Here is a 24,887-nt window from a genome sequence, read left to right as displayed (position 1 = left end):
CTGCGGCGCCCAGTTCTCCCAGCCAGGCGCAGCGTGCCAAGTTTTCTGTGTGCAGCGGACGAGATACTCGGCGGGGGCGAGGAGATGGTGGTGGTTGGAGAGAGGGAGCGATGTTTGCACACGACAGGTCCCTTCGCAGTGCTTCTTTTCGGGAACATCATATTCGGGAGGCCACTTTGGGCGCTCCGCAGGAAACCTTGCTGCTACATCGCAACCTGGCTTGAGGCGACATCTTGATCAGGACTCGGTAGGCTAAAGCTCTCAGCTGAATACGTCAAAATATTCGCCGCTCGCAGAATGGACGTATCCGCATGAACGCTTGCCAAGTCACTTGAGGTTTATCAGTTATGCTGCGCTCATCCCGTAATCGTTTGCCGCTTCGCCGGCATATATAGGTAGTCCGTAGTTCCTGTTTGAGGGAACCATGTTTCCAGGTATGATATCAACTACCTTGCCTTTCTCCTGCGCTGAGTCCTGACTTTATGGGCGCAGCACACCAGCCCGGACCGCGGGGACGCAGCTTAGTGCGACCGTAGACGCCGGAGGAGGATCGAAGAGCGCCACAAGCGCGTCTTGGACGCGACGCGTTTGTCTGCCAGTATTTGTTCATGCCACGCTATGATCGCTCCGCGTCTTCCGCTGTCTTCCGCCACTTGCCGCTCGACCAATATGTCATGAGTATTGTTTCACGATCCCCCCTACTGAGCAGGTTAGGGGCAGAAGCTGACATCCTATAGGATTCATTGGAGACATAAATTCAAGGCTCGGTTGTGTCGGATGTTGCCACATCCTCGCGCACCCGGCGGCGGAACATATCGCCAATCGCTTGCATCCTCGAATCGTTAGTCTCTGGAGAACGATCACCTCAGTTTGCTCCAAATTTGCTCCTGTTGCTCCCACCGGCATCCTCGCCTTGGAGCATACTGGCGGTTGATCGGTGCGTGGCGCAAAAGCATCCGGAGACATCCCAGGCGCTGCGGAGTGGGTGCAACGGCGCGTAGCCTGACAGATGACATCATATACGGAACACAAGCCGTCCTCAATGAACGGAGGAGGTCTCGACCCACGGAACCGGGTGCACGACAGACCGCCAACAACGCATGTTTGGAACAAACGGGGAGCAATCGCAATGTGGCTCAGGGAGATCCATATACGGTCAGTGCAGTGGAGCGGGTGCTTGTCAAGAACTCGTTGCTGACGTTGCGGTGGTGCAGGATGGGTGAGGGTCTGTGGTTCGGCAGCGATCCACTCAAAGGATACCTATGACGCTGCGACGACGACCATGTATATAACCTCCTCCCGGGGCGCCATAAGCCCCCACAAACTTACGACGCTCTTCACGACCTTGCTGCTCTACTCACGACATCCACATTCAACACACCTTTCCTAAATCTACCCATCTGCTATAATGTCTCTCCCCCAAGCAACCAAGGACATCTCCAGCAACCCCGCTGCGGGCGCCGTCACCGAGCCCATCGACCGCCAGAAGCTCCAGACCGACGTCGACCGCAAGCTCCGCCTCTACGGTATCTTCGCTGCCATCAAGCAGTCGCGTCTCCCCACCAATGACCAAATCGACTCCATTCTTTCCCATCTCTCCCACGGCAGCCTCTCCAGCTCCGACTCCCTCTCCCCTGACGGGCAGAAGCTCGTCCAGGACTCCCATGACATCATCGAGACTCTCCGCAAACTCGTCGCCGAGAAGAACGCGGACGAGCTCCTCCAGAACTTCTTCTGGCACACGCGCGACGTGAACGTTGACTCCGCGAAGAAGGACCCGAACGAGGTCCTCCCTGTCGAGGGCGACAAGGTCAGGTCTGACGGCCAAACGGCTGTCCAGCACCTCCGCACCCTCCTTTCGCTCGTCTTCACCAACGCGGAAGTGCGGAAGCTGTTCTCGGACTTCGGCGTGATCGGTCGCGACCTCGTCGCGCGCGGCGCTGAGAAGCTCGCGGAGCAAGCGCGTCCGGACCAGGAAGCGCTTCGCCGCATCGACGAGCCTGCTCCCGAGCACAAGTTCATTTCCGAGGGCGGCCGCGAGGTTGGCCCTAACGAGACCCCCGTAAGTCACATCGTGCTTGGGACTCGTATCGCGTAGCTAACCCGGTTGTACAGGTTCCCGAGGTACAACTCCCTGGTACCGATGTTCGTGTTGCCCACCACCCTCGCGCCGAGGACCCCGCGTCTGGGACTGCTATCAAGCACGGCGATGAGGTCAAGCGCGGTGACGTGGCGTATGACGAAGCTCAGCGTAAGAAGGACGAGTTCAAGAGTCAGGCACAGGTTCGTCTTATCGCGCATCCATTTGGAGTTATCTTCTAACCTTTTGCGCCCAGACTGAAGCCAACCGTCAGACAGAGGACGTCAGGCAATGTGCCGCTGTGGATGAGCCTGTCCAGAACGAGGCTGACGCCCAGACGCGCAAGCAGCGCCTTCAGGGAAAGTGGACAGACGTCAAGGACACGATCCGCGGCCGCGTTCCCGATGAGCACAAGGACCGCGCCAACGAGCAGACCGAGCGCGTCAAGAACTTCCTCAGCGACGAGTACTTCCCCGAGGAGCGCCGCGACCAGTTCATCTTCCGCTTGAAGAAGGTTTGTGTCCGTGATCTGGTGCTTTCCAATCCGCTCTGACGTCATACATTTGTATAGGTTGTTTACGAGTGCCAGAGCCACCAAGACTACCAGGGCTCGATGCAGTGGCTTCTTAACTTCCTCGAGGAGTACGCTTCGCACGGGCGCACCATCGCCGGGCACGGCAAGGACTCGCATCAGCAGCTCGCTGCCGACCCGAACCTGCAGACGTCGCTCGGTGAGATCCGCACTCTCCTCGAGCGGTTCGCAAACGGCCGCAGCCTCGACACGATCGGTGACGCCGCACGCGCGCTGTACGACGACGCGCAGAAGGACGAGGGTCTCCGCCACTGGTTCCGCGAGGTCGACGAGTTCGTGCGCAAGGCTCTCCTCGAGCCGGGCTACATCCTCGACGACCAGGCGAACGAGCGCGCGAAGGAGCTGCGCGAGAACGGCCGCCAGTTCTACGACGACAAGTACCAGGGCCACTTCGACAACCTCATCAGCAGCGTCCAGACCTGGTTCGGCGCGATCGCCGACGACCCGCTCAACAAGCAGTACGTGTTCTATAGTTAGCATATAGTTGTGGTTTACTGATCGCTCGTGCAGGATCGGAAGCAACTTCGCGACCCTCGCGAAGGATCTGTTCTTCGACGGCGACGGCAACCTCAAGTTCAAGCCCGAGCTCTGGGCCGATGTCCGCCAGCAGATCATCCCCGGCTTCATCGAGCAGGTTGGGTACGTCCCGATCCCGCGCATCGAGTACACGGACGAAGCTGTCGATCTCGTCATCGAAAACCTCGCGCTGTCGGGCAAGAACCTCTTCCCGAACCTCATCGAGATGGAGGCACGCAACTTCGCCAAGCTCAGCGCTTACAAGAACATCAAGTACGTGATGCCGAGATGGGCTGCTATGGACTGCATGCTGACGCACACGCAGGGATGAGTTCCACCACGAGTTCACGCTCACGCTCGGCCAAGTGCAGGCGGACATGCGCGACGTCGCCTTCTACTTCCGCAAGAAGACCGGCACGCCCAAGCTCACCGACTCCGGCCTCGCCGACATCCTCCTCGGCGGCTCCGGCCTGACCACCACCGTGCACCTCGTCTCCGCCGACAAGGACCGCTCGTCGGTCTTCAAGGTCAAGGACGTCACGACGAACATCCACACGCTCAAGTTCTCCATCCGCGACTCGAAGCACGACACGCTCTACAAGATCTTCGGCCCGCTCGCGACGGGGCTCGTCAAGAAGCAGTTGCAGAACGCGGTCGGGCAGGCCGTGCGCACCGCGCTCGAGTACGTCGACGGCCAGCTCGTCGCCGTGCGCGACCAGATGGCGCAGGCGAGGGCGAGCGAGGACGTCGGCCGCCGCGACGTGCTCAGGCAGCAGCTTGCCGCGCGCAAGCAGGAGGCGGACGCGGCGAAGGCGAAGAAGGAGGCGCGCGGTGCGCAGTTCAAGGTCGTCACCTCGCCGGGGGACAAGATCTTGGACGCCGGGCACCCGGATGGCTGGGTGAACCGCACGCAGGAGCGTGTGCAAGCTGCGAAGACGGGCGAGGAGTGGCGCAGCGAGGCGTACAGCGTCGTATGAAGTGCTCACATCGGACAGACTCTATCGCCCTAGGAATTGTGTAGGATAGCGCCTTGCTGTATCTGTATGACAAGTACGAATAATTTGTAGCATATCATCATATCCGATTTGTTTCATCGTCATTTGCTGCCTGCTTGCTCGCATCGCTCGAGTTTGTCGCGAACGCGTGATGCTCTTCAGTCTGAACTCGTGTGCATCAACACATGCTCAGGTCACAGCACAACAAGCGATTTATTCAACGAGCGGCCTTACAAAGAGCGACGTCTACAGGAGTGAATACAAGTACGAGAGCCACAATTACACAAAGCGGCTACAACAGAGTCCCAAAAGCGCAAAAGCCAAAGACGAGTATGAAATGCCAAGTCGAGCGCACCCCGCTTAGTTCTTCGTGGACACCTTCGGGAGGTTCTCCGACGTAGTATCGACCGCAGAAGAGTCGAACGGGAACTGAACGACCGCGAACCCGCTCACGAGGTTCGCCGCGCTCGGCGGGTCCTGGGTCGACACGACCGCCGCGTACACCGTGCCGTCGAGGCCCGCGGGGACCGCCGCCTGCCCGCTCGTGATCGGGGTGTACTGCACGGTGAGCCCGTCGAGCCACGCGAGGTAGTACTTCGCGGCCGCGGCCTTGAGCGTGAGCGAGACGAAGACGGTGCCGCCCTGCGTGGGGTACCCGGGGTACACCGTCAGCTGCGGGTACGACCGGAGGGGCAGGTCCGGGTTCGCGTCCGGGCACTCGTCGATGTATGGCACTATAGTGAGGGGTCAGAGGGATGCATGGGGTGTCTGTAATAGGGAGGGAGGTAGGACTGACCGATGAGCGAGTAGGCTTGGCTGGGCTCGAGCGGGGTCTCCCAGGCGCCGTTCCACGGCTGACGCTTCTGGATGGCGGAGGTGATCCAGGCGGCCTGGCGCGACTCGGAGGCCCCGGCGGCGGCGATGTTGACGGCGAGTCCGGAGCCGTCGATGAAGGGGAGTGCGCCGAGGCCGGCGGAGGCCTCGACGGTGGTGAAGCGCTGCGCGAGGTCTATGAAGGACGGGACGTCGGAGAGGCCGCTGTGATGGGACGCAAGTCAGACGCCTGAGCGGTATGAGATGGGGGCATTGAGAAAGCTCACAAGTTGTAGGTGCAGGCTGCGGGCGCGTCGGCCGAAAGGGCGTTGGTGAGCTGGGTGACGTGCGCCGCCTCGTGCGCGGCGATCTGCTTGAAGCGGTTGCGGACCCAGGTGGGGTAGCCGGCGGTGTGGAAGTCGCTGTCGGAGAACTGGGCGAGGCCCTGGGTGAAGAGCGCGCTCTCCGCTTGCTGGATCGTCAGGATATACTGCGCGATGCTCAGGTCTGTCGGCGCGTGTTGTCATCAGTGTCGTGCAATGCCGGCTAGAGAGGGGAGGCGGGGCTCACCATCCCAGTCGCTGGCTCCGAGGACCGCGACAGCACCGGCGAGTGCGAGGAGGATGGCCTTGCGGAACATGGTAAAGATATGCAGAAGTGGAAGGGGTTTCTCGCAAAGGAAGGTGAGTGCGTGTGGGCTGGGGTAACCGTTCTGGGGAGCTGAACGATGAGGACTTCACAGAAGATAGCCCAGTATTTATACGTCGCCGACACCTGCGAGGCTCCCTGCACCTTGGGGAAGGCTTCATCCCTGGCCATTCTGAATCCCGGGCGCATGGAGAACGTGCATCGCACAGACGCTACGTCACGGAGAGCGAGTGCAGTCGTGTTGGAGGACGCGTGTCAACTAGGGTTCAAATTGAGACATATGCGAGCCAATCGCCTTGGCAGAAGGAAGCTACTGTGTTATGGAGGTTGGTGAGTTGTTGACTCTGATTTCCGAAAATACCAATGATGTCTCACCTTCGCGGGCGATATCCTGCTACCTGCAACGTCAGTACATTTAGAAGGCACAGTCTGAGTACCCAGGCCCAACTGAATCTGTCTCCATGCATTCAAGGCGTCAGACGGTATACGCTTCCATCACACACGAAGCATTTCACCTGGCACAATGTTGGGTGTCTCAGTGTCTCAGTACTCGAGTACTGCGAGTGCCCATAGGAATGAACATATTTACGATGCTTACCCAATACCAGCGGCATTTCAGGTGGTTGACCTGCGCAGTGGGAAAGGGCCCATCTGATGTCTGAGCTCTCCTGCATAGTCTACTACCTGTACTGACCATTGCGCAGTGAGGTGCTGCGGCAAGCGAGGGGAGCGTCTTGCAGTGCGTCGCCCGTCAGCAGCAGTGGTGCTTTCTCCGAAATTGTTGGAGCGAGCCAGAAATCTGGTTGTCGAGTGAGAGCTAGGTGTTCTGGTTTTCCTGTACGGTAGCGTCGTAGTACAGAGGCAAACAGACAAGTATGCAGCGTACGAAAAAGGATTCGGGCCCCGCGATACTGAACGCTTCGGCAAGCGCCAGCGAGCAGGCGCCTGCAGGCGCTCGCTCGCTCGCTCTAATCCCAAAAAATAACCGAGACCGTTGTATCATACAGAAGAGCCCAAGAGAGATGCGCTAGCCCATTTAACGAGGTCTAACGTCGCAGGAGGAGGAGTGCAGCACGGTATACCGTAGGCACTGTGCATGCGTCGAGTGCTCGGGCCGACTCGGCGCCCGAGGGCGCCCGGGGCCAGCACAGCTATCGCTGCCTGTCCTCCAACCATTACGAAGGGCCGTGCCAGCAGCGTTGCCATCAAATTCCAATCAAATTCCAAGCCCCAGTAGCGTCCGCGTGGTCGGACAGTACCCACAGCAATCCTGCGCTCTTGGTGGCTCGTGAGCAAGAGCTGCGTCCTCTCAAAACGAATTGACACACCGGCGGGCGGTGGCTCCTTCGGTGGGTTCCCCGAACCTCCCCCGCGTCATTCCCAAGACTAATTATAAGCTCAGAAGCACCGCCGTCCATAGATACTGCTGCGGTGTATAGGGGTATATAGGCCAATGCTCAGGACACGAAGTCGTAAACTTCGTTTCTCTTCATCTTCTGCCTCTCGCCATGGGCCTTACCACTCCGACGCTGGAAATCGGTGCTCTCTTACTGACAGCTTTCCTCTACGGAGTCTGGAGATTCTATGGATTCTTGCGCATCGTATACCTTACTCCCTTAAGTGACCTGCCGGGCCCACCGTCGTCCAGTTGGGTATATGGGAACATGAGAGATATCGCCGCTGTGGACGAGAATCTTCTCCCGGACACCTGGTTCACGCGGTATGGAAAGAACCTGATAGATCGCGAGTTCTTCATGGTTCGTCATTGTTTTACCTCTCGCTCGTCCTTCCCTCATTCTCATGCGTGCAATTAGCGGCCGCGTGTATGGTCGCTCGATTCACGGGCCATCCAACACGTTTTGTCCCATCCCAACGACTTTCCCAGGACAGACGAACTACAGCGGAGTCTTCGCGATCTCCTGGGGGCAGGTACGTTCCTTCCCAAAAATCCGTCTAATAACCGCTGATCGACCTCCCTGCATTCAGGTTTGCTCTCCGTGTGGGGTACGTTCACGCCACCTGTTGACGAAGATATCGTTTGGCTCACAAAATTTAGGCGAAGAGCACCGGAGACAGAGGAGAATACTTGTTAGTGTGAACTCGTGTCTCTGCGCATACTGCAGCTAACCCATCTGAATAGAATCCTGCATTCGGACCAGCGCAAATCCGTGACCTCACCCACATCTTTGTCGAGAAGGCTAACGAAGTACGTCCATGTATCATCACACACGCACGCCTGATCGATCTCAACGCATCTGCGCAGCTACGTGAATACTGGACTGAAGCCAGTGCACGAAGTGGCTCTGTCCGAGTGAACGTAAACGACGATCTCAGCAAACTGACGCTCGACATCATTGGCCAAGCAGGCATGGATATACATCTTTCAGTCATGTTGCGTGCGACTTACATGTCCTGCCCCCACGTAGGATTCGGATACGACTTCAATGCCATGAACCCCGCAGAGAAACCCAACGAGCTCTATCTCGCGTTCAAGGGGCTATTCATGACCAATCCGCCGATCTTTGCGCTGATGCCCATCCTACTCTTCTGGTTTCCCATCCTGAAGCGGATCGTGAGTGAGCTTCCTCTATGCGGCGTTTAGGTGTTCAGTAGGCTCATCATATCTGGCACCAGCCCATGCACCGCACGGTCACCGTCAAGCATGCGTCCGAGACCGTCCACCGCATCGGCGCGCAGCTGGTGGCAGAGCGGAAAACGGCTATCCTCAGGGAGGCTTCGGAGAAACACTTGAAACGCGAGGATTTGCAAGGCCGCGACCTCCTGACGCTCCTCGTCCGCGCCAACATGGCAGAGGATATTCCAGAGAGCCAGCGGCTTTCGGACGAGGACGTCGTCAATCGTATGTTCCTTCCGCTTCTCCCGCTTGCCACAATCTGACGCGACCTTCGTTGTGCAGAGATTCCAACGTAAGTTTTTGGGTTGCAACGCTATGCTGCGCATTCCACCAACCCCGGTTTGCTCCTCTCTAGCTTCCTCCTCGCGGGACACGAGACGACGAGCACGGCGTCCACGTGGGCCCTCTATTCGCTCTCCCGGTACCCAGCGGCCCAGCAGAAGCTTCGCGAAGAACTGTTCTCCATCCAGAGCGACACGCCGACCATGGACGAGCTCTCTGCTCTACCGTACCTCGACGCCGTCGTGACCGAGACCCTCAGGCTGCACTCCCCGACTGCAATGCTCGTGCGGGTCGCGGCGAAGGACGACGTGATCCCACTCAGTGAGCCGTTCACCGATCGCCACGGGAAGATGCACAGCGAGATCCGGTAAGCCTCATAGACCCAAGTATCCGTCCAATCGAGGTCAGATATTCATTGGCTGTCCTATAGGGTCACGAAGGGCCAGAAGTTCGTCGTTCCTGTAATGGCCCTGCATCGTTCCGCGGAAATATGGGGCGAGGACGCAAGGGAGTTCAGGCCCGAGCGCTGGCAACAACCCCCTGAGGCTAGCTCGGCCATCCCTGGCGTCTGGGGCCGCCTGCTCACCTTCATCGGGGGCCCGCGCTCGTGCATCGGCTACCGTTTCGCCGTCGTCGAGTGCGTATTCGATACGCGCCTATGCTTTCGCGGACACTGCACTGACACCTCCCTACCTCCCTGCACACAGGCTGAAGGCGATTTTGTTCACGCTCGTGCGCGCGTTCGAGTTCGAGCTCGCGGTGCCTGTGGACGACATCGTCGTCAAGACTACACATACGGGGCACCCGTCTCTGCGAAGCGAGCCGGAGAAGGGGCACCAGCTTCCGCTTATCATCAAGCCGTACAAGGCTGCTTGAGCTGTGTGATGGACTCACGGCGCGCTAGGCTACGATACAGTATTGGACAGTGTGTTTGGCGTCGGTATCGCGTATTCGGACTTCTTATGACGCTGTTAGGTCGACTTATTGCCAGGAGCATCTGATAATTGATACCCTTCGTTCTTTACAAACCTATATTTTAGCATAAGTCGATAGAGTGGTCGTCACCGACCGCCAATCCTGGTTTCGCATCATTCCGCTCGTATTTATCAACGCCGAAGGAACGTAAATTACTCCTCGAGTGCGACGGGACAACGAAACGAGAAGCTGTCTGAGGTGTTATGGATATCAGGGCGGCTACATGGTGACCGGGCTGCAGCTCTCCCGGACAAGGGCCTCCGCCCACGACCAACACGATCTAAGTATATGAGCCAAGAAACAGAGCGATGTTCAGAGACCGACGCGGTGCAAGTTGCGGATATCTTAGCAAGACTGAGTCCGCTATGAGTTACCCATGCTGCAACTCTCCCGGACAAGCGCTTCAGCCCAATGCGTACGTGGCTTGATGACCACATCAAAGGGCTCCGGATACCTGCACAGTTATACGTTAGCGCTTGGTGATAGACGAGCGACAAAAGAATCGCGTACGAGATGAGGCCGGGCGTCATTTTCCCCTCGAGCTTGACTGGATTTCCCTCTGCATCAAGCGGCGCACTTATCGACAGTGTGTGCAGAACGGTGGCTGCAGTCATGAAGAGTGCGTCGTCGGCAAAGTGGCGTCCCGGACAACTCCTAAATCATGATAGCTCGTTTCAGGTCGTCGGCGTTTGGAGTACATCGCACGCACCTCCTGCCATATCCGAAAACAAAATTCGCTGGATCGAGCACGTCTAGGTCAATCTTGCCGTCTTTCAAAAATCTCTCCGGCTTGAACGCCTCCGGGTCTGGGTAATACTCTGTATCGCGCGAATAAGCCCTAAGAGATCCTGTTAGTCCGCCTGTTCGTTCCCTTCCAGCAATGAACTTACCACAAGTTTGCGATAACTGTAGTGCCCTTAGGGATGAAGTGACCGCGGAATTCGTCGTCCTCAGTTGAGCAATGAGGGAAGCCAAACGGGCCGATCACCTTCCAGCGCAAGCACTCCTTGAGGAGAGCTGTAAGGTATGGGAGGGACGCTTTATCAGAGAAGCACGGAAGGCGATGGGGCCCGACGATAGCGTCGAGCTCAGCTTGTGCTTTCTTCTGTGACTCGGGAAAGGAAGCCATTGCGAGGAAGAATGTTTCGGTCGCCGAAAGTGTCTAAATCACGGCATGTTATAAACGGAGGGAGTCAACGGCAGCCAAACAACTGCAGGAGACTCACGGTGTCCGCTCCTCCTGATTAGGCATGATCGTCAGCGAGCCAACCTCCCTGTCAATTGCGGGTGACTTACCGGCGTACGCAGCAGCCGCAACATTTCGGGATATCTCTTCTCCTTCATTGGCTTCGCGTCCTTCCAGGGTGGACATCTCTTGCGCGAGGTTGGTTGCCACGGAGGAGACTGCCGAACCGTCTCGCTTTTGTGATTGGAAGAACAAATGTGGTTATCATGACGGTCAGGTAGTTCAAATTTGGAACGTACGATCGTTTTCATAGTGAAGTCCCAGGGGGCATCACGCATACGGCGAGTGATTGGCATCCACGTCTTGCCCTCGCGTCTGAACTTTGCGCCAGGGAGCCACGGGGGAAGGAAGCGCAAAAACGGCAACACTTCAACTAGATATTTGCCGGGGACCGTTATGGCATTCTGAATGGCGACGGTAGCCTCGGCGAGGACGACATATTCATTTTCACGGCCGCTGACTTGGAGACCGTAGGTCACACGCAAGATGGTGGCCGTGTCAGCGCTTTGTGGATATAAGCGAACGACTCTTTCATACCGAAAGTAGAGCACGTACAATCGGATGTGTTCGAGGAACTTCTCCGGTTCTTGCATAACGCGAAGAATAAAGCGGTGTACTTCTTGCTCCTGGATAGGTCGGTACGGGAGGATGGCCTTGGAATTGAAGTGCCGGTGGAACAGCTTGCGCTGTTGCCTCCACCATGAACCGTAGGGAGTAGACCCGAAGAGCCAATCCAAGCCCGATCTACAAATGTTGTTCAAAAAAGTGAGGAGAGTACGCGGGCAGATGCATACGATAAACTCACAGTTTGGTCATGGTGGAAACATTTCTGTCGGAGTAGATAGCAGACCGCTTCTCCAGAAGGTCAACTGCGGCCGAATGGTTCCCGAGAATCACCGTGGGTTGTCCAAGAACGTTCAAGTAAACAATATCACCTATCCGAGTGTCGTTAATCAGAAGCTCGAAGGGGTGAAGCAATTTCAAACCATACCATATGTCGCATTCATATCACGGAATGCTGACACCATGCCCTCCGTAGGGATATCGAGTACATTTCCTAGAACCGGGAAGCCTCTCGGGCCTGGAGGCAGCGGAAGTCTGTTTCGGTGTCTTGCAAGCCGCCTATGCACGTATATGACGAAGCCGACACCAGTTGCGAACAGCCAGACAGAGAGGGCAGAGAGTGTCATCGTATCGCAGAGGTGGTTGGGGACGTGTATTTCTGAGGTGAGAGATGAGTTTATGAGCACCAAGACGACGCTCTCTTTATTGAGACGTATGATGAGCCACTCGGTGATTCGAGAGCACTGTAGCAATACAGTAAGTGCCGATCCACTGCATCAAGAGCGAGGTGTACCCACCGGCGATGGCATCTTCGCTGAAGGAGAAATTGGACCGCGAACGAGTTTTTTTTCGGGTCGTGTGGACATATCGGTCTGGCCAGTTGCTTGTATAGGATGACACATCTCCAGGAGTTGTTTCAGGTTGATACGACCGACCGGTCTCAGCGGGTGTGGCGCGGAGAAATTGCGCTATTAGACAATCCCGATGGCCGTTCCTGACAGTCGCCATTGTGTGTCATTCTCTAGCATGGAGGAAGATAATACCTCTGGTCGAGACTTGCGCTGACCGGCGCTTCATACCGGTAGTGTACGTCCGCGATCCCGCCGTGGCGTCCGATCCAACGTCTTAACGGACGTGGTATACCCGATGTCAATAGTAACGAAGTAGTCGTCGGAGACTGAGTAAGCCTCCGAATCCGCTGTCACGGAGAGACTGCACTACCATAGTGAAGCTGTCGCATTGTAAGGCCACCGTGTAAGCGCATACACGCAACACACGAGACCTCAGGAGCTAAATAAGTAAGCTGAGTACTTACTAAATCAGCCACGCTTGTTTCGATGCAAGAACATTGTGGTACTTGCCTTGCCAAACGTTGACACATGTACTCAGTACTGGCCTTCGTACCAGACACACACGCCCAAGATAACCCCTCCAGAGGTAGCAAGCCAGACTCGCTACTAGATACGCAGGATATCGACGTTCGAATGCAAGGTGCGGAGCACGACGGGCGCTACCAAACATAGCGGGCGTCGAGCGCTTCCAACTTTACGCCACACAGCATCGCTGACACATACCAGCTCCCAAGTCACTCAATGCACCATGGAGACTTTAAGGAGCAGCAGGGAATGCATTTCGAAGACGATAGCGTATCACATCACGTTCAACAAATAGACCTAATCAGCTCGTACGCGAAGCCCTTCAAGTTCCACCATAATACCAAGGATCATAAAGTTATCTACTTCCAATCAAGTTCGTTCATCGTGCCAGACATTACTGCCCGCCACCATATAGTGTTACCGCATCTTACGAGTCGAGGGGGCTGCGGGGAAGAACATCGTCAGCATCTCGCACCGCCCTCGAAGACAGATATCACTTACACGGCAGGGATGGTGGTCTCAGGACCTGTCAGAACACAAGAACGTCCGATCAGCTCGCATTCTGTTATGTGAGCTGCAGGGAACTTACCAGGCGCGGCAGAGAGCGTAGGGAAGGGCGTGGCAGCGCACGCAGCCTCAATGTCGGCCATCGTCTTGCCCGCGGGGAGGAAGGGGTCCGCGACCGTGCCGGTCGCGATCGGGATGACGTCCGAGCAGTCAGTGAGCGCCGACTGAGAGAACCCGAGCAGGGACAGCTTGAGCACGGTCTGCTCGAACTTCTGGAGCATGTTTGCGCGGTCGGCTGTGGGGGAGACGGTCAGCCCGGCGGCATCGAGGGATAGAATCGTAGACGGTTACGTACCGATCATCTTCTGCCACTCGCACGAGGTGCGGGAGTCCCTGGACGGCGAAGTTAGCGTGCGCACTCCCTTCTCCGTGCCCTGACAAGGCACGGCGACGACGAAGAATAACTCACCGGCCGATGAGGAAGTCGGACTGAAGACGGAACTCTCCGGGGAGGGGCGACTGGACCTCGCCGTCGTGGAGGGCGCTGCCGGGGGTGAGGGTGCCGTTGAGCATCGACTCGACGAAGAACTGGGCGTCGAAGTCGCTCGGGGTGGAGTCGAAGGGCGTGCCGGGGATGGACTGCGTTCGGTCAAACACGTCAGCGCCGGCACGAGATCGTTGATACCACTGGCACCTGTCCCACCCCGACGTTCGCAGGATGCGAAGCACGCGGGATGGGGCCTCGAGGTGGAGAGAAGCGGACTTACGTCGTCAACCTTGTCCTGCGCGGCGACCGTGTGCGAGATCAGCATCCAGACGAGCTCGACGGGCGCGAAGCCCGCGTCGGCGACACGTGCGAGGATGTCGGTGACGGAGTCGCTCGGGAGGGGGACGAGGTTGTCGGGCGCGGGCTGCGAGTCGTTCGAGCGACCGGCGAAGAACCCGATTTGCGGGCCACCGTTGCAGTTCGACACACCGACCGCTCCCGCGAACTGGATGCTGTTAGGGCGCAGTTAGAAGCTGATTCCCGGACGCACCAATTTGAGTGCAAGATGCGAGCGGTGCTTACAAGTCGCCGAAGGACACGTTGTGCTTGAGCGCGAAGGGGCGCTGCTCCTCGATGATCTCGTCAAGGCCGTTGTTGGCGGCGTACTGAATCTCGACGTCGGTGTGGGCCATGATCGAGCCGTCTGGAACGTGATTAGATGATGCCCGCCGGCGGTATGATTTCCGAGGACTTACCAGCACCTCCGCCGCTATAGAAGACGTCAGTATAGGGTTACTTCCGTCAGGGAAGAAAGTAAACGCACCCGAACTGCCCTGCCGCCGTCAACGCAGGGGAGAAGGCGATGGCGTCGTGGAAGATGAGCTGGATGGTGGTGATCAGCGGCTAAAGATGTCTAAGCTTCCAAGGGTAGTTACCCGGAGAGATTCGTGGGCGTTCTCGCCACACTCGCCGCCGTGGAAGCTGCGAACATCGGATGAGGGACCGGCCACAACGTCCAGAGTACTGAATGCGACTTACAGGTTGCTCTGAATGTCGTCGAGGACGTCGAACCACACGCAGCACTGTGAAGATCGTCAGCACGGTGCTAAGCACGATCGACGTAGCAGCGTGATACTCACCGCATCGTTAGCAGTGGTCTGACCGCCGCTGCAGGTAGCCCGCTTGTTGGCGGACGGGACAGCAGCGGTGAAGGACGCAGCGAGAGCGACGATGGAGAGGAGGGCCTTGGAGAACATGATGAAGGTCGTCGAATGCAAGCGTGCTGAAGCGGTCCCGAGTGCTGTCCTGCGAGTCGTCGACGAGTGTCGTTTGTTGGTGAAGTCCTCCTCTTCCCCGCAGACCCTTTATACTGTTCCGTGCGGCATGCTGATCAACAGACGGCCGGTGCATGCAAGGCGGGCTAAGCCCGCATCCGGACCAATGCCGCAGAGCGTGTGTTGCATACCGCACCGCCGGACGCGCGGGCGCGCCATCTCCATCCGCGCGGCCCCGCCCACCAGTTCCTCGGACGGTGACAGCGCACCCGACGCGGCACGCCCTCTGGTGACCGCCGACCCAGCGGAGCGGATACGCCCAATCGCGACGCGCTGATTCCAGCATTTGTTGTACCGTCTTTGCGGGTTGTGTGGTATAGAGTGTGCGCTTGCCGAGCTGTGCAAACCGGTACCGCCCGGCGACAGGCGTGGTATGTCTTGCTAGGAACCCGGGCGTATTTGGCAGATCCGTTCTCGCGAAGGTGTGCGAGCCCGCCGCGATGTGGCCCGCAAAGGAGAACGCTGGCCTTCGTCGCTGTCTCCGACCAGGAACGCGCCAGGAACGTTCGTGAGAGGGCCCGCTCTGCAGGGCGCGGAAGAGACGCGACACGCCCTTCATTCGGCACCGGCATGCACGGCGAGCTTGCGATGCCTCTTTCGTGGTGTGGCAATAGATGCTTCCAGCTGAATGTTTAATGTGTATATGCGAGTGCGGAGCAAACTTGGTGAGAGTCATGAATCATCCGCCTCATACGCTCTGACAAAACGAACGCATGATCGCTCACCGAGTAGATGGACGCGTCGACCGCACGCGGTATCGCTGATAGAGCGGCCGACCTAGACGCTTTGGCGACGAACCCGAGCATCACGATGGCGATGACCAGCGGTGTCACGAATGAATGCGCACGAGGATTTACCACCGAACGGGAGGGCGGGCGACTCGTTTCATGAAGGCGGCAACGGAGACCGCAGTTGTTGCGAAAGGCGTTGCAGGTCTTCGCTCGCCGTCGCGCCGCGCACTCCTGTCTGATGGTCGACTTGAAGAGAGCCGCCGCAGGACGGAGACCGGGTGTGGACGTAAGGCGCTGGATGTCTCCGATGTGCGGAGCCTTCTCAAGTTCTTACCGCAGGCCCTGTCTGAATGTCGGCCTTAGGCGCTGCAATGCCGCCTGTTCGAGCATAGAGACACCTTGCTCAGTATCCCAGAGTGAGAACGGGGCTTCGCTGTCGGGGTGGCGTTGCTGGCGGCGAACTTGGAGCCGTCCGAGAAATAGACAGTGATAGAGCAGACGTGAAGCGGTGTAGCGTGAGAGGCGCGTTCCGACATACTGGACAGAGAAGAGCACGGAGCCAGCGCGTGTGCCAAACTGCCAGTGCCGCTCATGAGAACCTCATGCAGCGTGCTAGGCGGTTGAGAAGGAGTGATAGACAACGCAGCGCCCGCCGACGGACTTGAGGTGACGAATGCCGAATACGGACGGCACTCTCGTACGGGCGCTTACTCGCACCGGGCCGCATTTGGCGAAGTTTCCGAGACCAACCTCCTTGACCGCCGTCCTCACCGTCCACGGTGCCATGTCCTCCTTCAAATATTGTCAAAGCGATATAAAAACGCTCCTGTGGGATACTGTAAGTCAGAATCAAGGCGGGAGCCTTTTCACCGCGAACAGCAGCTGTGACATGGCAGTCGCACAGTATGTAGGTTATTTTTATAATCTGACCAAAGCCTGACTACCTCCAACCCTGCTGATGTACAAGTACTCAGGAAGGGTAATATTGATACTAACAGCTCTTGCAACTACGCCGCGCACATATGACTTTGATATCTTGGGCTCCGGGTTGGCCACTCAGGAACGCCACCTTCAACTCCAGGCGTTCATCTGTCTGGACTCGCTGCGGCCCTCTGCACTCTGTCGCCGAGTCGGACCGCCGTAGTCTCCGGTCTCGAGAAGTTGAAAGAACAATGAAGACGTTCTGCTGAGGTATGTGGCGGCGGCGAATGCGTTCTCACGTCAATCATGCTATAGGTACTCGCGCGGCAATCCGTACGTGCCCGCGGCATGCATATTCTCCAGGCCGCATCCGTTGGGGCGGAATGCGTTCGCTGAATGGAGGAACAGGTACTATCAGACGTGAAGTGACTCGAGCTCCTCAGTCCTCCCCACGATTGTATGCGGCCCGATGGTTATCGCCATTCGGGATCTCGGCGTCGCGCACGTACTCCCTGGACGCCCTCCGTACTATGTGCGACCCAAGATAGCCCGAAAGGGACACCTCAGGTCAGTCTCTGCAAACGGCGGCTCGAAGGATCGGAAGCTTACTGCGTGCCTAGTGTCTAAGCCTCACGCTAGTGGAACTTCTCCGCACAGTGAGCGTACCTTGATGCTCAACCGTGCGCCGTACTCCAAATGCTCCTCTGGTCTGTATGTGCTCGCGCACGTTCCGCGGTTCTAACCCCCGCGGACCTTGACACGCTCACAGTCACAACACCGGCGCCCTCGTATAGTCCGGAGCTATCTCCCGGTGCCAATTCTCGACTCCAGGCCCGACGCAAAACTTTGTACATCAAGCATACGCTCCTACGGTATCGCGTTCGACAGGCCGAACGGCATCAAAACCGCGGGGGGTTCGCTTCAGACTCGAAGACGCACTCGCGAACGGCGACGAGCATCGGACCGAGGTCTTCTGCCGGAGGCTCGACCTCGACGAGCCGATGAGTTGGGCTTGCTATCGGGCGTAAGCTCGATAGCACGTCGTATCCCGAATTCTCCATGTGTCGAACTAGCGCACACCTTTCAGCGCGATGTGTGTTTGTACCTGCAATACAACCATCCGTGATTCAAGTTAGCTATAGGCTACAGTGCCCTTCCCAAGCTTGCGACGTCCAACGATACGCTGTGTATAAAAAAACCTGCTTCTCCCCGCGATGAACCTTGCCCGGATTGAACGGACGACCTTGAGGATTTCCCTAGAACCGGAATGCAACCGACTTCTGGAATCTCACGCGCTACCACTGTGCCAAAGGTTCATAAGCTGTGGGCAGCTGTTGCTGTCCTCGACTTGTGTGTCTCCTCGACGCGTTTACACATTACGACTTGCAATCCTGAGCGACAAGTTCTCCATCCATTCATGACGGGTGCTCAGCCGCCAGGCCTGCGGCCAGCTGTGATGCCTGATATATCAGGTATGGAATAGTGCGCGATTCAGTATAGTGTACTTGACTTTGCAGTCGGAACGAAGGCGATGGCAAAGGAGCGCCAGCGAGCCTTCCCCCGTCAATACATCTATCCCGTCCTCGATCAAACTCCCAAATCCATCCGTGCTCGATCATGGTCGCCCGCGTTGGATTGATCTGCACACCCGGACTGGAAGCCCGGAGACGACGGCACATCTGTGTGAGCCCGCACCGCCCGCGGACGATCAACTGCGCCTCCATGGGGAAGTGGGGTCGGAAGCACCGCGAACAGCGACGTATGGCGGGTCTGAGAAGACCGTCGTTTGACGGGCGATGAAGGAAACCATGTGCTCAGAGAGAATAACGCGCATAATGGCGGGTTTGGAAGGCGAGCTGCGAGCATGGGCGGATGTCATGTAGACGCGTCTCGCTCGCTGTCGTCTTCGTGGCGGCGAATGCGTCCGTACCCCGTGCAACACTGAGAGATACATTGCTGTTCGCGGGGATACTCGGCAAGTGCAACTCTATTCGTGTGCGGGGGCGCCGAGACGAGGTGGGGGCTCACCTGAACGCAGAACGCCGGCATGATTGATGTTAGCCGGAGTGCATTGAACAAGCGTTGGCAACGACAGCTTTGGGCGCGAGATGGAGGCGTTGCGTGACCGGGTCGGGACCGTGTATTCGGCCACCTTTGCAATTCGTGAGTTCCGACTTGCTCGTTGTTTTCTTGGCCGCAGCTGTATTCCTACGATGTCGTTGAAGACGCCGAAGACGTCCTGGGCCTGGGCGCAGGCGGCACGTGTGGCACGACTTGTTATGTGGAATGTGGCAAGAGATCGGATAGAAGAGATGGGATTCTCTTGATGTATAGGGTGCGCAGACTGGCGCACGGCATCCCTGGGTAGGAGCGCGTACGATGTAAGTTCCCCCAAAGCCTTACCGGAGTCCGGGTACAACGCGTTGGGGAGCTTCTGTGAGCTTTTAGCTCCCCTGCACCGTAAACCCTGATGCATTGGCGTGTTGGATAGGCAGCGGAAAAACTTGGACACATGTGACCTTGAGTAAAGTCCCACATCGTCGACGACTGCTTGACAGAAGCATATGTGCAGGCTGGTAGCATTACGCTATCTGGCAGACCAACTTCATCAGCTTCAACGACGCTCTGGTGTCTGACCGTCACCACTTGTAGAGACGACTTTTGGGGTCGCCCTCCTTCAATATTCTGCTACCACTTCTGCTAGCGAAGAATAATGCTCTTTCACTTACCGCGAAGATGAAGAGTAAAGGGAGCAGCATAGCTCCTTATCCCAATAGCTTAGCGGCTATAAGAAGGGCCCTCTTTGTCTCGTCTTCTAACAGAAGCCGTACGTACTGGTCGCGAGTCCAGGCACATGGTCCGTACCCCCGATATGTGCTGACGAATGTCGCTACAGTATGAGTAGTCAATGCACGTTTCCGTTGGTCGATCGTCCTTTCGAGGTCACCGGGGTCCGACAGAACAAAGGGAATCCCGTCGGACGGAGGGAAGGCGGCGTCCGTAGCTTCGCGAGCCCTTCACTTGCTGATACGTGCGCAGGAGGCGTGTAATGAGGGCGGCAACGTGCGCGCGAAGTAGCGTAGATGGTCACTTTGAGGACAGCTAGGCGCGATGCGACTGCAGCAGGAGCACAGCAGAGTGAGAGAGCAACGCGGAGGACGATGAGCACAAGAGCGATGTCGATGAGGAGCGATGTGGTCAGACAGTCGTCGGACGACGCGAGAGGGCGCAGGAACCGAGACGCGCCGCCACCGGAGGATGACGTTGGGAAGGGCGCGCGCGGACCAATCAGAGGACCCGACCGGTCTCGACCACCTGCCGCAGCGCGTGCCGCGGCGCTGCCCGGAGCCCCGCCTGCGCCGCTCGCTATCTCCCCGACCACCATCTCCAGCCATCTCCTCCCCTTTCATCCTCTACCCCCACATTCATGTACGCACGGCTGCTCCTTCCATCCTGCGAGCGAATTCTGATCTCTCGGTCTATAGCATGCAGACCTACTTGAAGACCCTCACCGGCAAGACCATCACGCTCGAGGTCGAGTCCTCGGATACCATTGACAACGTCAAGGCCAAGATCCAGGACAAGGAGGGGTGCGTTTCCATCGTGATCGTCGTACAGGGCGCAGAACTGACATCCCTTCAGCATCCCTCCCTCCGGACCAGCAGCGTCTTATCTTCGCCGGGAAGCAGCTCGAGGACGGGCGCACCCTCTCTGACTACAGCATTCAGAAGGAGTCCACCCTGCACCTCGGTGAGTATATGCGCATATCTCAAGCTCCATTAACCGAGTCTGACCTCGTACAGTCCTTCGTCTTCTAGGCGGTATGCAGATCTTCGTCAAGACCCTCACGGGTAAGACGATCACCCTCGAGGTCGAGTCGTCCGACACGATCGACAATGTGAAGGCGAAGATCCAGGACAAGGAGGGCATTCCTCCGGACCAGCAGCGTCTCATCTTCGCTGGCAAGCAGCTTGAGGATGGTCGTACCTTGTCCGACTACAACATCCAGAAGGAGTCGACGCTGCACCTCGTGCTTCGTCTGCGCGGGGGCATGCAGATCTTCGTGAAGACGTTGACGGGCAAGACGATCACGCTGGAGGTCGAGTCCTCGGACACGATCGACAACTCCAAGGCGAAGATCCAGGACAAGGAGGGGATCCCGCCCGACCAGCAGCGCCTCATCTTCGCCGGCAAGCAGCTGGAGGACGGCCGCACGCTCTCGGATTACAACATCCAGAAGGAGAGCACGCTCCACCTCGTCCTGCGTCTCCGCGGTGGCCTCTGAGGTCGCGCGTCCTCGGTTGATCGGTCGTCGTCGTTGGTGATTGTATCATGGTGGTTGTGGATGTATCATTGTACGGATAATGTCAGATCGTTTGGATGGTGAACGTACGTGCGTGATCTCGTTCATCTAAGTGCGACTAGTACAGCGCCGTCACCACTGGCGTACAAATGGTCTCCTCAGAGGCCCCTATGCAATTCACACATGAGGATCGTGCTGCAGGTGTGGTCCGACGCTACGCAAGTTGTGTGCATCATGATCGTGAAGTCCATTCCGGATGCTATGTACGTATTCTATGCAGATCCGCCTCTTTGGACGACGAAACCCACCTACTTTGCCCACAGATCAACTTCACGTAGGATCTTTTGCAGACACTCCCGATGGGCCCCCCGCAAGATGCTGCGGAATGGGGAGCCTCGACGATCGGCTCGCACTTCTGTGCACAGACGTTCGATGTGCGTTCAAGCTGGTTCACGATCGATTCAGAGAAGCCCACTGCGCCGGCGCTGCGCGCGAAGTTGGCCAGTGTTCTCGCCACTGCTCCTCAGCACGTGTACTTGCTCAAAGGTTCTTCGAGTGGGAGGCTACATCGTGGTTCCGGCCTGGTGGTGTGGAACCCTTCGTGGACTGCCTCGAGCAGGCACGCATGCGGATCTGGACTGGAATGTTACCAGGGCGCTTACAGGCAGACCGCGGCTCACCGTTGGACCACCCATGTAAGCACCCGTCTATGCTTCGCATGGGCCGTGCTGGGACTGAGGGTGTGGTGTGTCAGGCTAAGCTACCGATCCTACTTTTGACGTCGCCGCAACATCGAACGCTGTGAGCACAGCCGAGGCCGTATATAGAGCAAACCTTCGCCAGTCCTTCGTGCTGTCATATGTTCAGAAAGCGAGGAAAGAGAGTTTCAATGTGCGCACAGGAGCGAGGATCCACACCTTGATGACAAACAGGTGCGAGGATACCCGTAGAATCCTCCTTCCTCGACCGCTGACCACCACCACCCTCTACCGCAGCTCTCATCGTCTTCGCCGCGAGTCCGAGTCAGGCCCTCAGGTCTCATTTAGCATGAACCTTGTCGTACTGCGTCTCACTTATATGGCAAGTGTCGTCACCTCATCGAGCGTGCACAGTGCGGGAGTCCCTTAGCTTGCACAGCGTTACGCTAATACCCACTGCCCTTTCACCTGATCAACGCGAGCTTCTTGTAACTCTGCACTCCCGTCTCGACCAGCCTGCGGCCTCCTTCTACAAGGCGTGCCGCGGCCCTAGTCGGAGCCCCGCCTTCAAAAGCCCCCTGTCGCTGCGCCGCTCGCTGTCTCCCCAACCACCGTTCATACTCCCCTTTCACTCTATAACGCGGAGCCTCTGTAAGTACCGTTTTCCCGTCTTGTATGTAAATACGGACGTTGAACCCTTGACGTCTAGCATGCTGATATTCGTGAAGAACCCGACGGTCGGCAAGACCATCGCGCTGGAGGCGGACTCGTCCGACACCATCGAAAATGTGAAGGCGATGATCCATGACAAGGAGGGCGTGGCCCCCAATCAACAACGCCTCATCTTCGCCGGCAAACAGCTTGACTCTCGCCGCACCGTGTCCGACTATAACATGCGGAAGGGTTCGACAGTGTTCCTAAGTTCGTATCAGCGCCACTTGTGTACTCGCTAGGCCATGCTGACTTGCTGTGTATAGTTTTCCGCGTCCTCGACGGTATGCAGATCTCCGTCAAGACCCTCTCGGGTAAGACGATTACCCTCGAGGTCAAGCCGTTGGACACGATCGGCAGCATCAAAACGAAGATTCAGGCCAAGGAAGGGACTCCACCCGACCAGCAGTGCGTCAAGTTCGCCGATGATGAGCTAGAGGAGGACCGCACGCTCTTGGATTACAACATCCAGTGGAACAGCACCCTGCAGCTCGGTGAGTCGTCACGTGTCTCGGGACCCTTCGCCTCGCCTGACGCATTACGTAGTCGGCCGCTTCCAGATCTTTGTCAAGAGGGCCCTCACTAGAGAGACAACCCCTCTCGAAGTCAAGTCGTCCGACACCATCAAAGATGTGAAGGAGAAATATCAGGACAAGGAGGGTGTTGCCCCCGCCCACCAGCGTCTCATCTTCGCTGGCAAATTGCTTCAAGATGGCTGCGTCTTGTCCGACTGCGGCATCCAGAAGGAGTCCACCCTGCACCTCGGTCAGTACATATACCCCTTCTGTAGCTTGATTCGTGCTGACAGACCGCAAACTACAGTCATTCGTCTCCCTGGTATGCAAATCTTCGTCAAGAGTTTCACGGGCAAGACGATCACCATAAAGGCCAAACCGTCAGACACGATCGGCCGCGTCAGGGAAAAGATTCGGGACGTAGAGGGGATCTCGCCCGACTCCATCTTGAAGTTCGCCGGCAAGGAGTTGGAGGATGGCCGCTTGCTCTCGGATTACAACATCCAAGGGGAGGACACCCTGCATCTCAGTGAGTGGATGGGTGTATTTTGAGCCTCTTCGTCGAGTCTGACGCACCACGCAGTTCGCTATTTCCAGATCTTCGTCAGGAGCATGAGAGGGAAGACTGTCACCCTCGAAGCTGAACCGTTCGACACTGTCGAAAATGTGAAGGCGAAGATTCATGACAAGGAGGGCTGCCCTCCGGATCTGCAGCGCTTGATCTTTGCAGGCAAGCAGCTCGTGGACGGCCGCACTCTTTCGGACTACAGCATCCCGAACAATTCGACCCTGCACCTCGGTGAGTCTATGCACTCCTTCTGGTACTCGCCTCGTGCTGATAAAACGTGCGTAGTCTACCGCAGTATCGGTGGTACGCGACCTTCGTCAACATTCTTTCAAGTGAGAGGATCTGTGAGAGAATCACCCTAGGTGTCGAGTTATCGGACACAGTCAACGTCACCAGGGCGAACATACCCGACAGGGGGGTTCACATCCTAGCGGCCGCGTTTCGTCTTCTCCTGCAATTATTCGAAGGAAGATACGCTCCACCTCGCTCTGCGTCTCCGCGATGACTCCTGAATCTTGGGCGAGCAAAGGTCTTTCGGTCTTTGTCGTTGATGATCAGTGTATCATGGCGTATGCGAACGTATCTTCGTATGGAAAATGTCAGATTGGTCAACAGCTGGGAAGGGTAGAGGTATACATGTTCCCACGAGGTCCAAGGCCAACATGTCGGAGGTACGAGCAGCACGAACGATCGTGGTGATAGCGTTGGCGCTAACCTAGCCAGCGTCTCCCTTTCTGACACCGGTCCACTCGTGAAAGTATCATGTCGTCTACGCGCAGTGGATCTGTAGGTCGCTGGGTTAGATATTGTATACGCTGTGTATAAAAAGTGAATCTCCTCCTCTGATGAACCTTGCCCGGATTGAACGGACGACCTTGAGGATTTACCTAGAACCGGAATAGCACCGACTTCTGGAATCTCACGCGCTACCACTGTGCCAAAGGTTCATAGTGGGCATACAGCCCTTGCCATTATGGCCTTACAGAGCGTGTCGAAGCGTTCAATCCTGCAGCTGAGCGACGTGTTCTTCATCCATTTCAAGGAGTGTGCGACTAGCCAGCAGGCCTGAGGCCAGCTGTGATGTCTGACATATGGGGTATGGAACGGAACGCAAGTATACATTGTGTACTTGACTCTGTAGTCCGAGGACGAATTCGAAGGCAAGGGAGAGCCTGCGAGCCTTCTCCCGTCAAACACATCTGCCGCGTCCCTGCGGTCGCCCTACGCTAGATCGATCTGCACACCCGGATTGGAAGCCCGGAGACGACGGCGCATCTGTGTGAGCCCGCATCGACATCGCTCGCGGACGATCAACGTACTGCGCCTCCACGGGGAAGCGGGGTCGGAAGCACCGCGAACAGCGACGTATGGCGGGCCTGAGAAGACCATC

The 24,887-nt window shown here is 57.4% G+C and overlaps 6 protein-coding genes and 2 non-coding genes across 8 annotated transcripts; 3 read left to right on the top strand and 5 right to left on the bottom strand.

Moving 5' to 3' along the window:
* Positions 1 to 1,408: 1,408 nt before the first annotated feature.
* TRAVEDRAFT_112944 (uncharacterized protein) lies at positions 1,409 to 4,165 on the top strand (the record flags this gene model as incomplete). Its single annotated transcript, XM_008035881.1, has 6 exons — positions 1,409 to 2,062; positions 2,116 to 2,283; positions 2,337 to 2,594; positions 2,652 to 3,130; positions 3,183 to 3,461; positions 3,514 to 4,165. The coding sequence occupies 6 exons, from the start codon at positions 1,409 to 1,411 to the stop codon at positions 4,163 to 4,165; spliced, it is 2,490 nt and encodes an 829-aa protein (XP_008034072.1).
* Positions 4,166 to 4,543: 378 nt separating this feature from the next.
* Positions 4,544 to 5,636, bottom strand: TRAVEDRAFT_62539 (uncharacterized protein; the record flags this gene model as incomplete). The annotated part of the gene is made up of 4 exons (XM_008035880.1): positions 4,544 to 4,917; positions 4,980 to 5,221; positions 5,284 to 5,503; positions 5,567 to 5,636. The coding sequence occupies 4 exons, from the start codon at positions 5,634 to 5,636 to the stop codon at positions 4,544 to 4,546; spliced, it is 906 nt and encodes a 301-aa protein (XP_008034071.1).
* Positions 5,637 to 7,152: 1,516 nt separating this feature from the next.
* TRAVEDRAFT_55960 (cytochrome P450) lies at positions 7,153 to 9,585 on the top strand (the record flags this gene model as incomplete). Its single annotated transcript, XM_008035761.1, has 11 exons — positions 7,153 to 7,401; positions 7,459 to 7,573; positions 7,701 to 7,732; positions 7,785 to 7,850; positions 7,908 to 8,010; positions 8,071 to 8,216; positions 8,279 to 8,504; positions 8,562 to 8,571; positions 8,635 to 8,928; positions 8,992 to 9,198; positions 9,269 to 9,585. The coding sequence occupies 11 exons, from the start codon at positions 7,153 to 7,155 to the stop codon at positions 9,435 to 9,437; spliced, it is 1,617 nt and encodes a 538-aa protein (XP_008033952.1). The 3' UTR covers positions 9,438 to 9,585.
* A 314-nt stretch (positions 9,586 to 9,899) lies between these two features.
* On the bottom strand, positions 9,900 to 11,972 carry TRAVEDRAFT_113364 (cytochrome P450; the record flags this gene model as incomplete). Its single annotated transcript, XM_008035879.1, has 10 exons — positions 9,900 to 9,990; positions 10,047 to 10,190; positions 10,246 to 10,374; positions 10,427 to 10,698; positions 10,763 to 10,776; positions 10,833 to 10,952; positions 11,018 to 11,286; positions 11,338 to 11,526; positions 11,588 to 11,717; positions 11,774 to 11,972. 10 exons carry the CDS (start codon positions 11,970 to 11,972, stop codon positions 9,900 to 9,902), a joined length of 1,557 nt encoding a protein of 518 aa, XP_008034070.1.
* Positions 11,973 to 12,965: 993 nt separating this feature from the next.
* On the bottom strand, positions 12,966 to 15,063 carry VP2 (manganese-repressed peroxidase). The gene is made up of 12 exons (XM_008035326.1): positions 14,856 to 15,063; positions 14,755 to 14,798; positions 14,652 to 14,697; positions 14,540 to 14,598; positions 14,472 to 14,485; positions 14,299 to 14,419; positions 13,997 to 14,228; positions 13,699 to 13,868; positions 13,585 to 13,622; positions 13,312 to 13,524; positions 13,224 to 13,248; positions 12,966 to 13,165 (listed from the first exon to the last, which is right to left on the bottom strand). The coding sequence occupies exons 1-12, from the start codon at positions 14,970 to 14,972 to the stop codon at positions 13,150 to 13,152; spliced, it is 1,095 nt and encodes a 364-aa protein (XP_008033517.1). The 5' UTR covers positions 14,973 to 15,063; the 3' UTR covers positions 12,966 to 13,149.
* A 2,854-nt stretch (positions 15,064 to 17,917) lies between these two features.
* Positions 17,918 to 18,018, bottom strand: TRAVEDRAFT_t20. Its single transcript has one exon. It is a non-coding gene; the product is annotated as a tRNA-Trp (tRNA).
* Positions 18,019 to 19,599: 1,581 nt separating this feature from the next.
* On the top strand, positions 19,600 to 23,859 carry TRAVEDRAFT_17178 (ubiquitin-domain-containing protein; the record flags this gene model as incomplete). The annotated part of the gene is made up of 13 exons (XM_008035247.1): positions 19,600 to 19,733; positions 20,188 to 20,292; positions 20,328 to 20,452; positions 20,521 to 20,960; positions 21,207 to 21,268; positions 21,552 to 21,700; positions 21,817 to 21,937; positions 22,413 to 22,624; positions 22,681 to 22,908; positions 22,961 to 23,179; positions 23,237 to 23,458; positions 23,513 to 23,728; positions 23,783 to 23,859. The coding sequence occupies 13 exons, from the start codon at positions 19,600 to 19,602 to the stop codon at positions 23,857 to 23,859; spliced, it is 2,310 nt and encodes a 769-aa protein (XP_008033438.1).
* Positions 23,860 to 24,343: 484 nt separating this feature from the next.
* On the bottom strand, positions 24,344 to 24,444 carry TRAVEDRAFT_t19. The gene has a single exon. It is a non-coding gene; the product is annotated as a tRNA-Trp (tRNA).
* Positions 24,445 to 24,887: the final 443 nt, after the last annotated feature.

This window comes from Trametes versicolor (genome assembly GCF_000271585.1).
Source record: "Trametes versicolor FP-101664 SS1 unplaced genomic scaffold TRAVEscaffold_2, whole genome shotgun sequence".
Lineage (NCBI taxonomy): Eukaryota > Fungi > Basidiomycota > Agaricomycetes > Polyporales > Polyporaceae > Trametes > Trametes versicolor.
The sequence above is the reverse complement of the archived record's forward strand: the minus strand, read 5'-3'. Positions and strand labels throughout refer to the sequence as shown.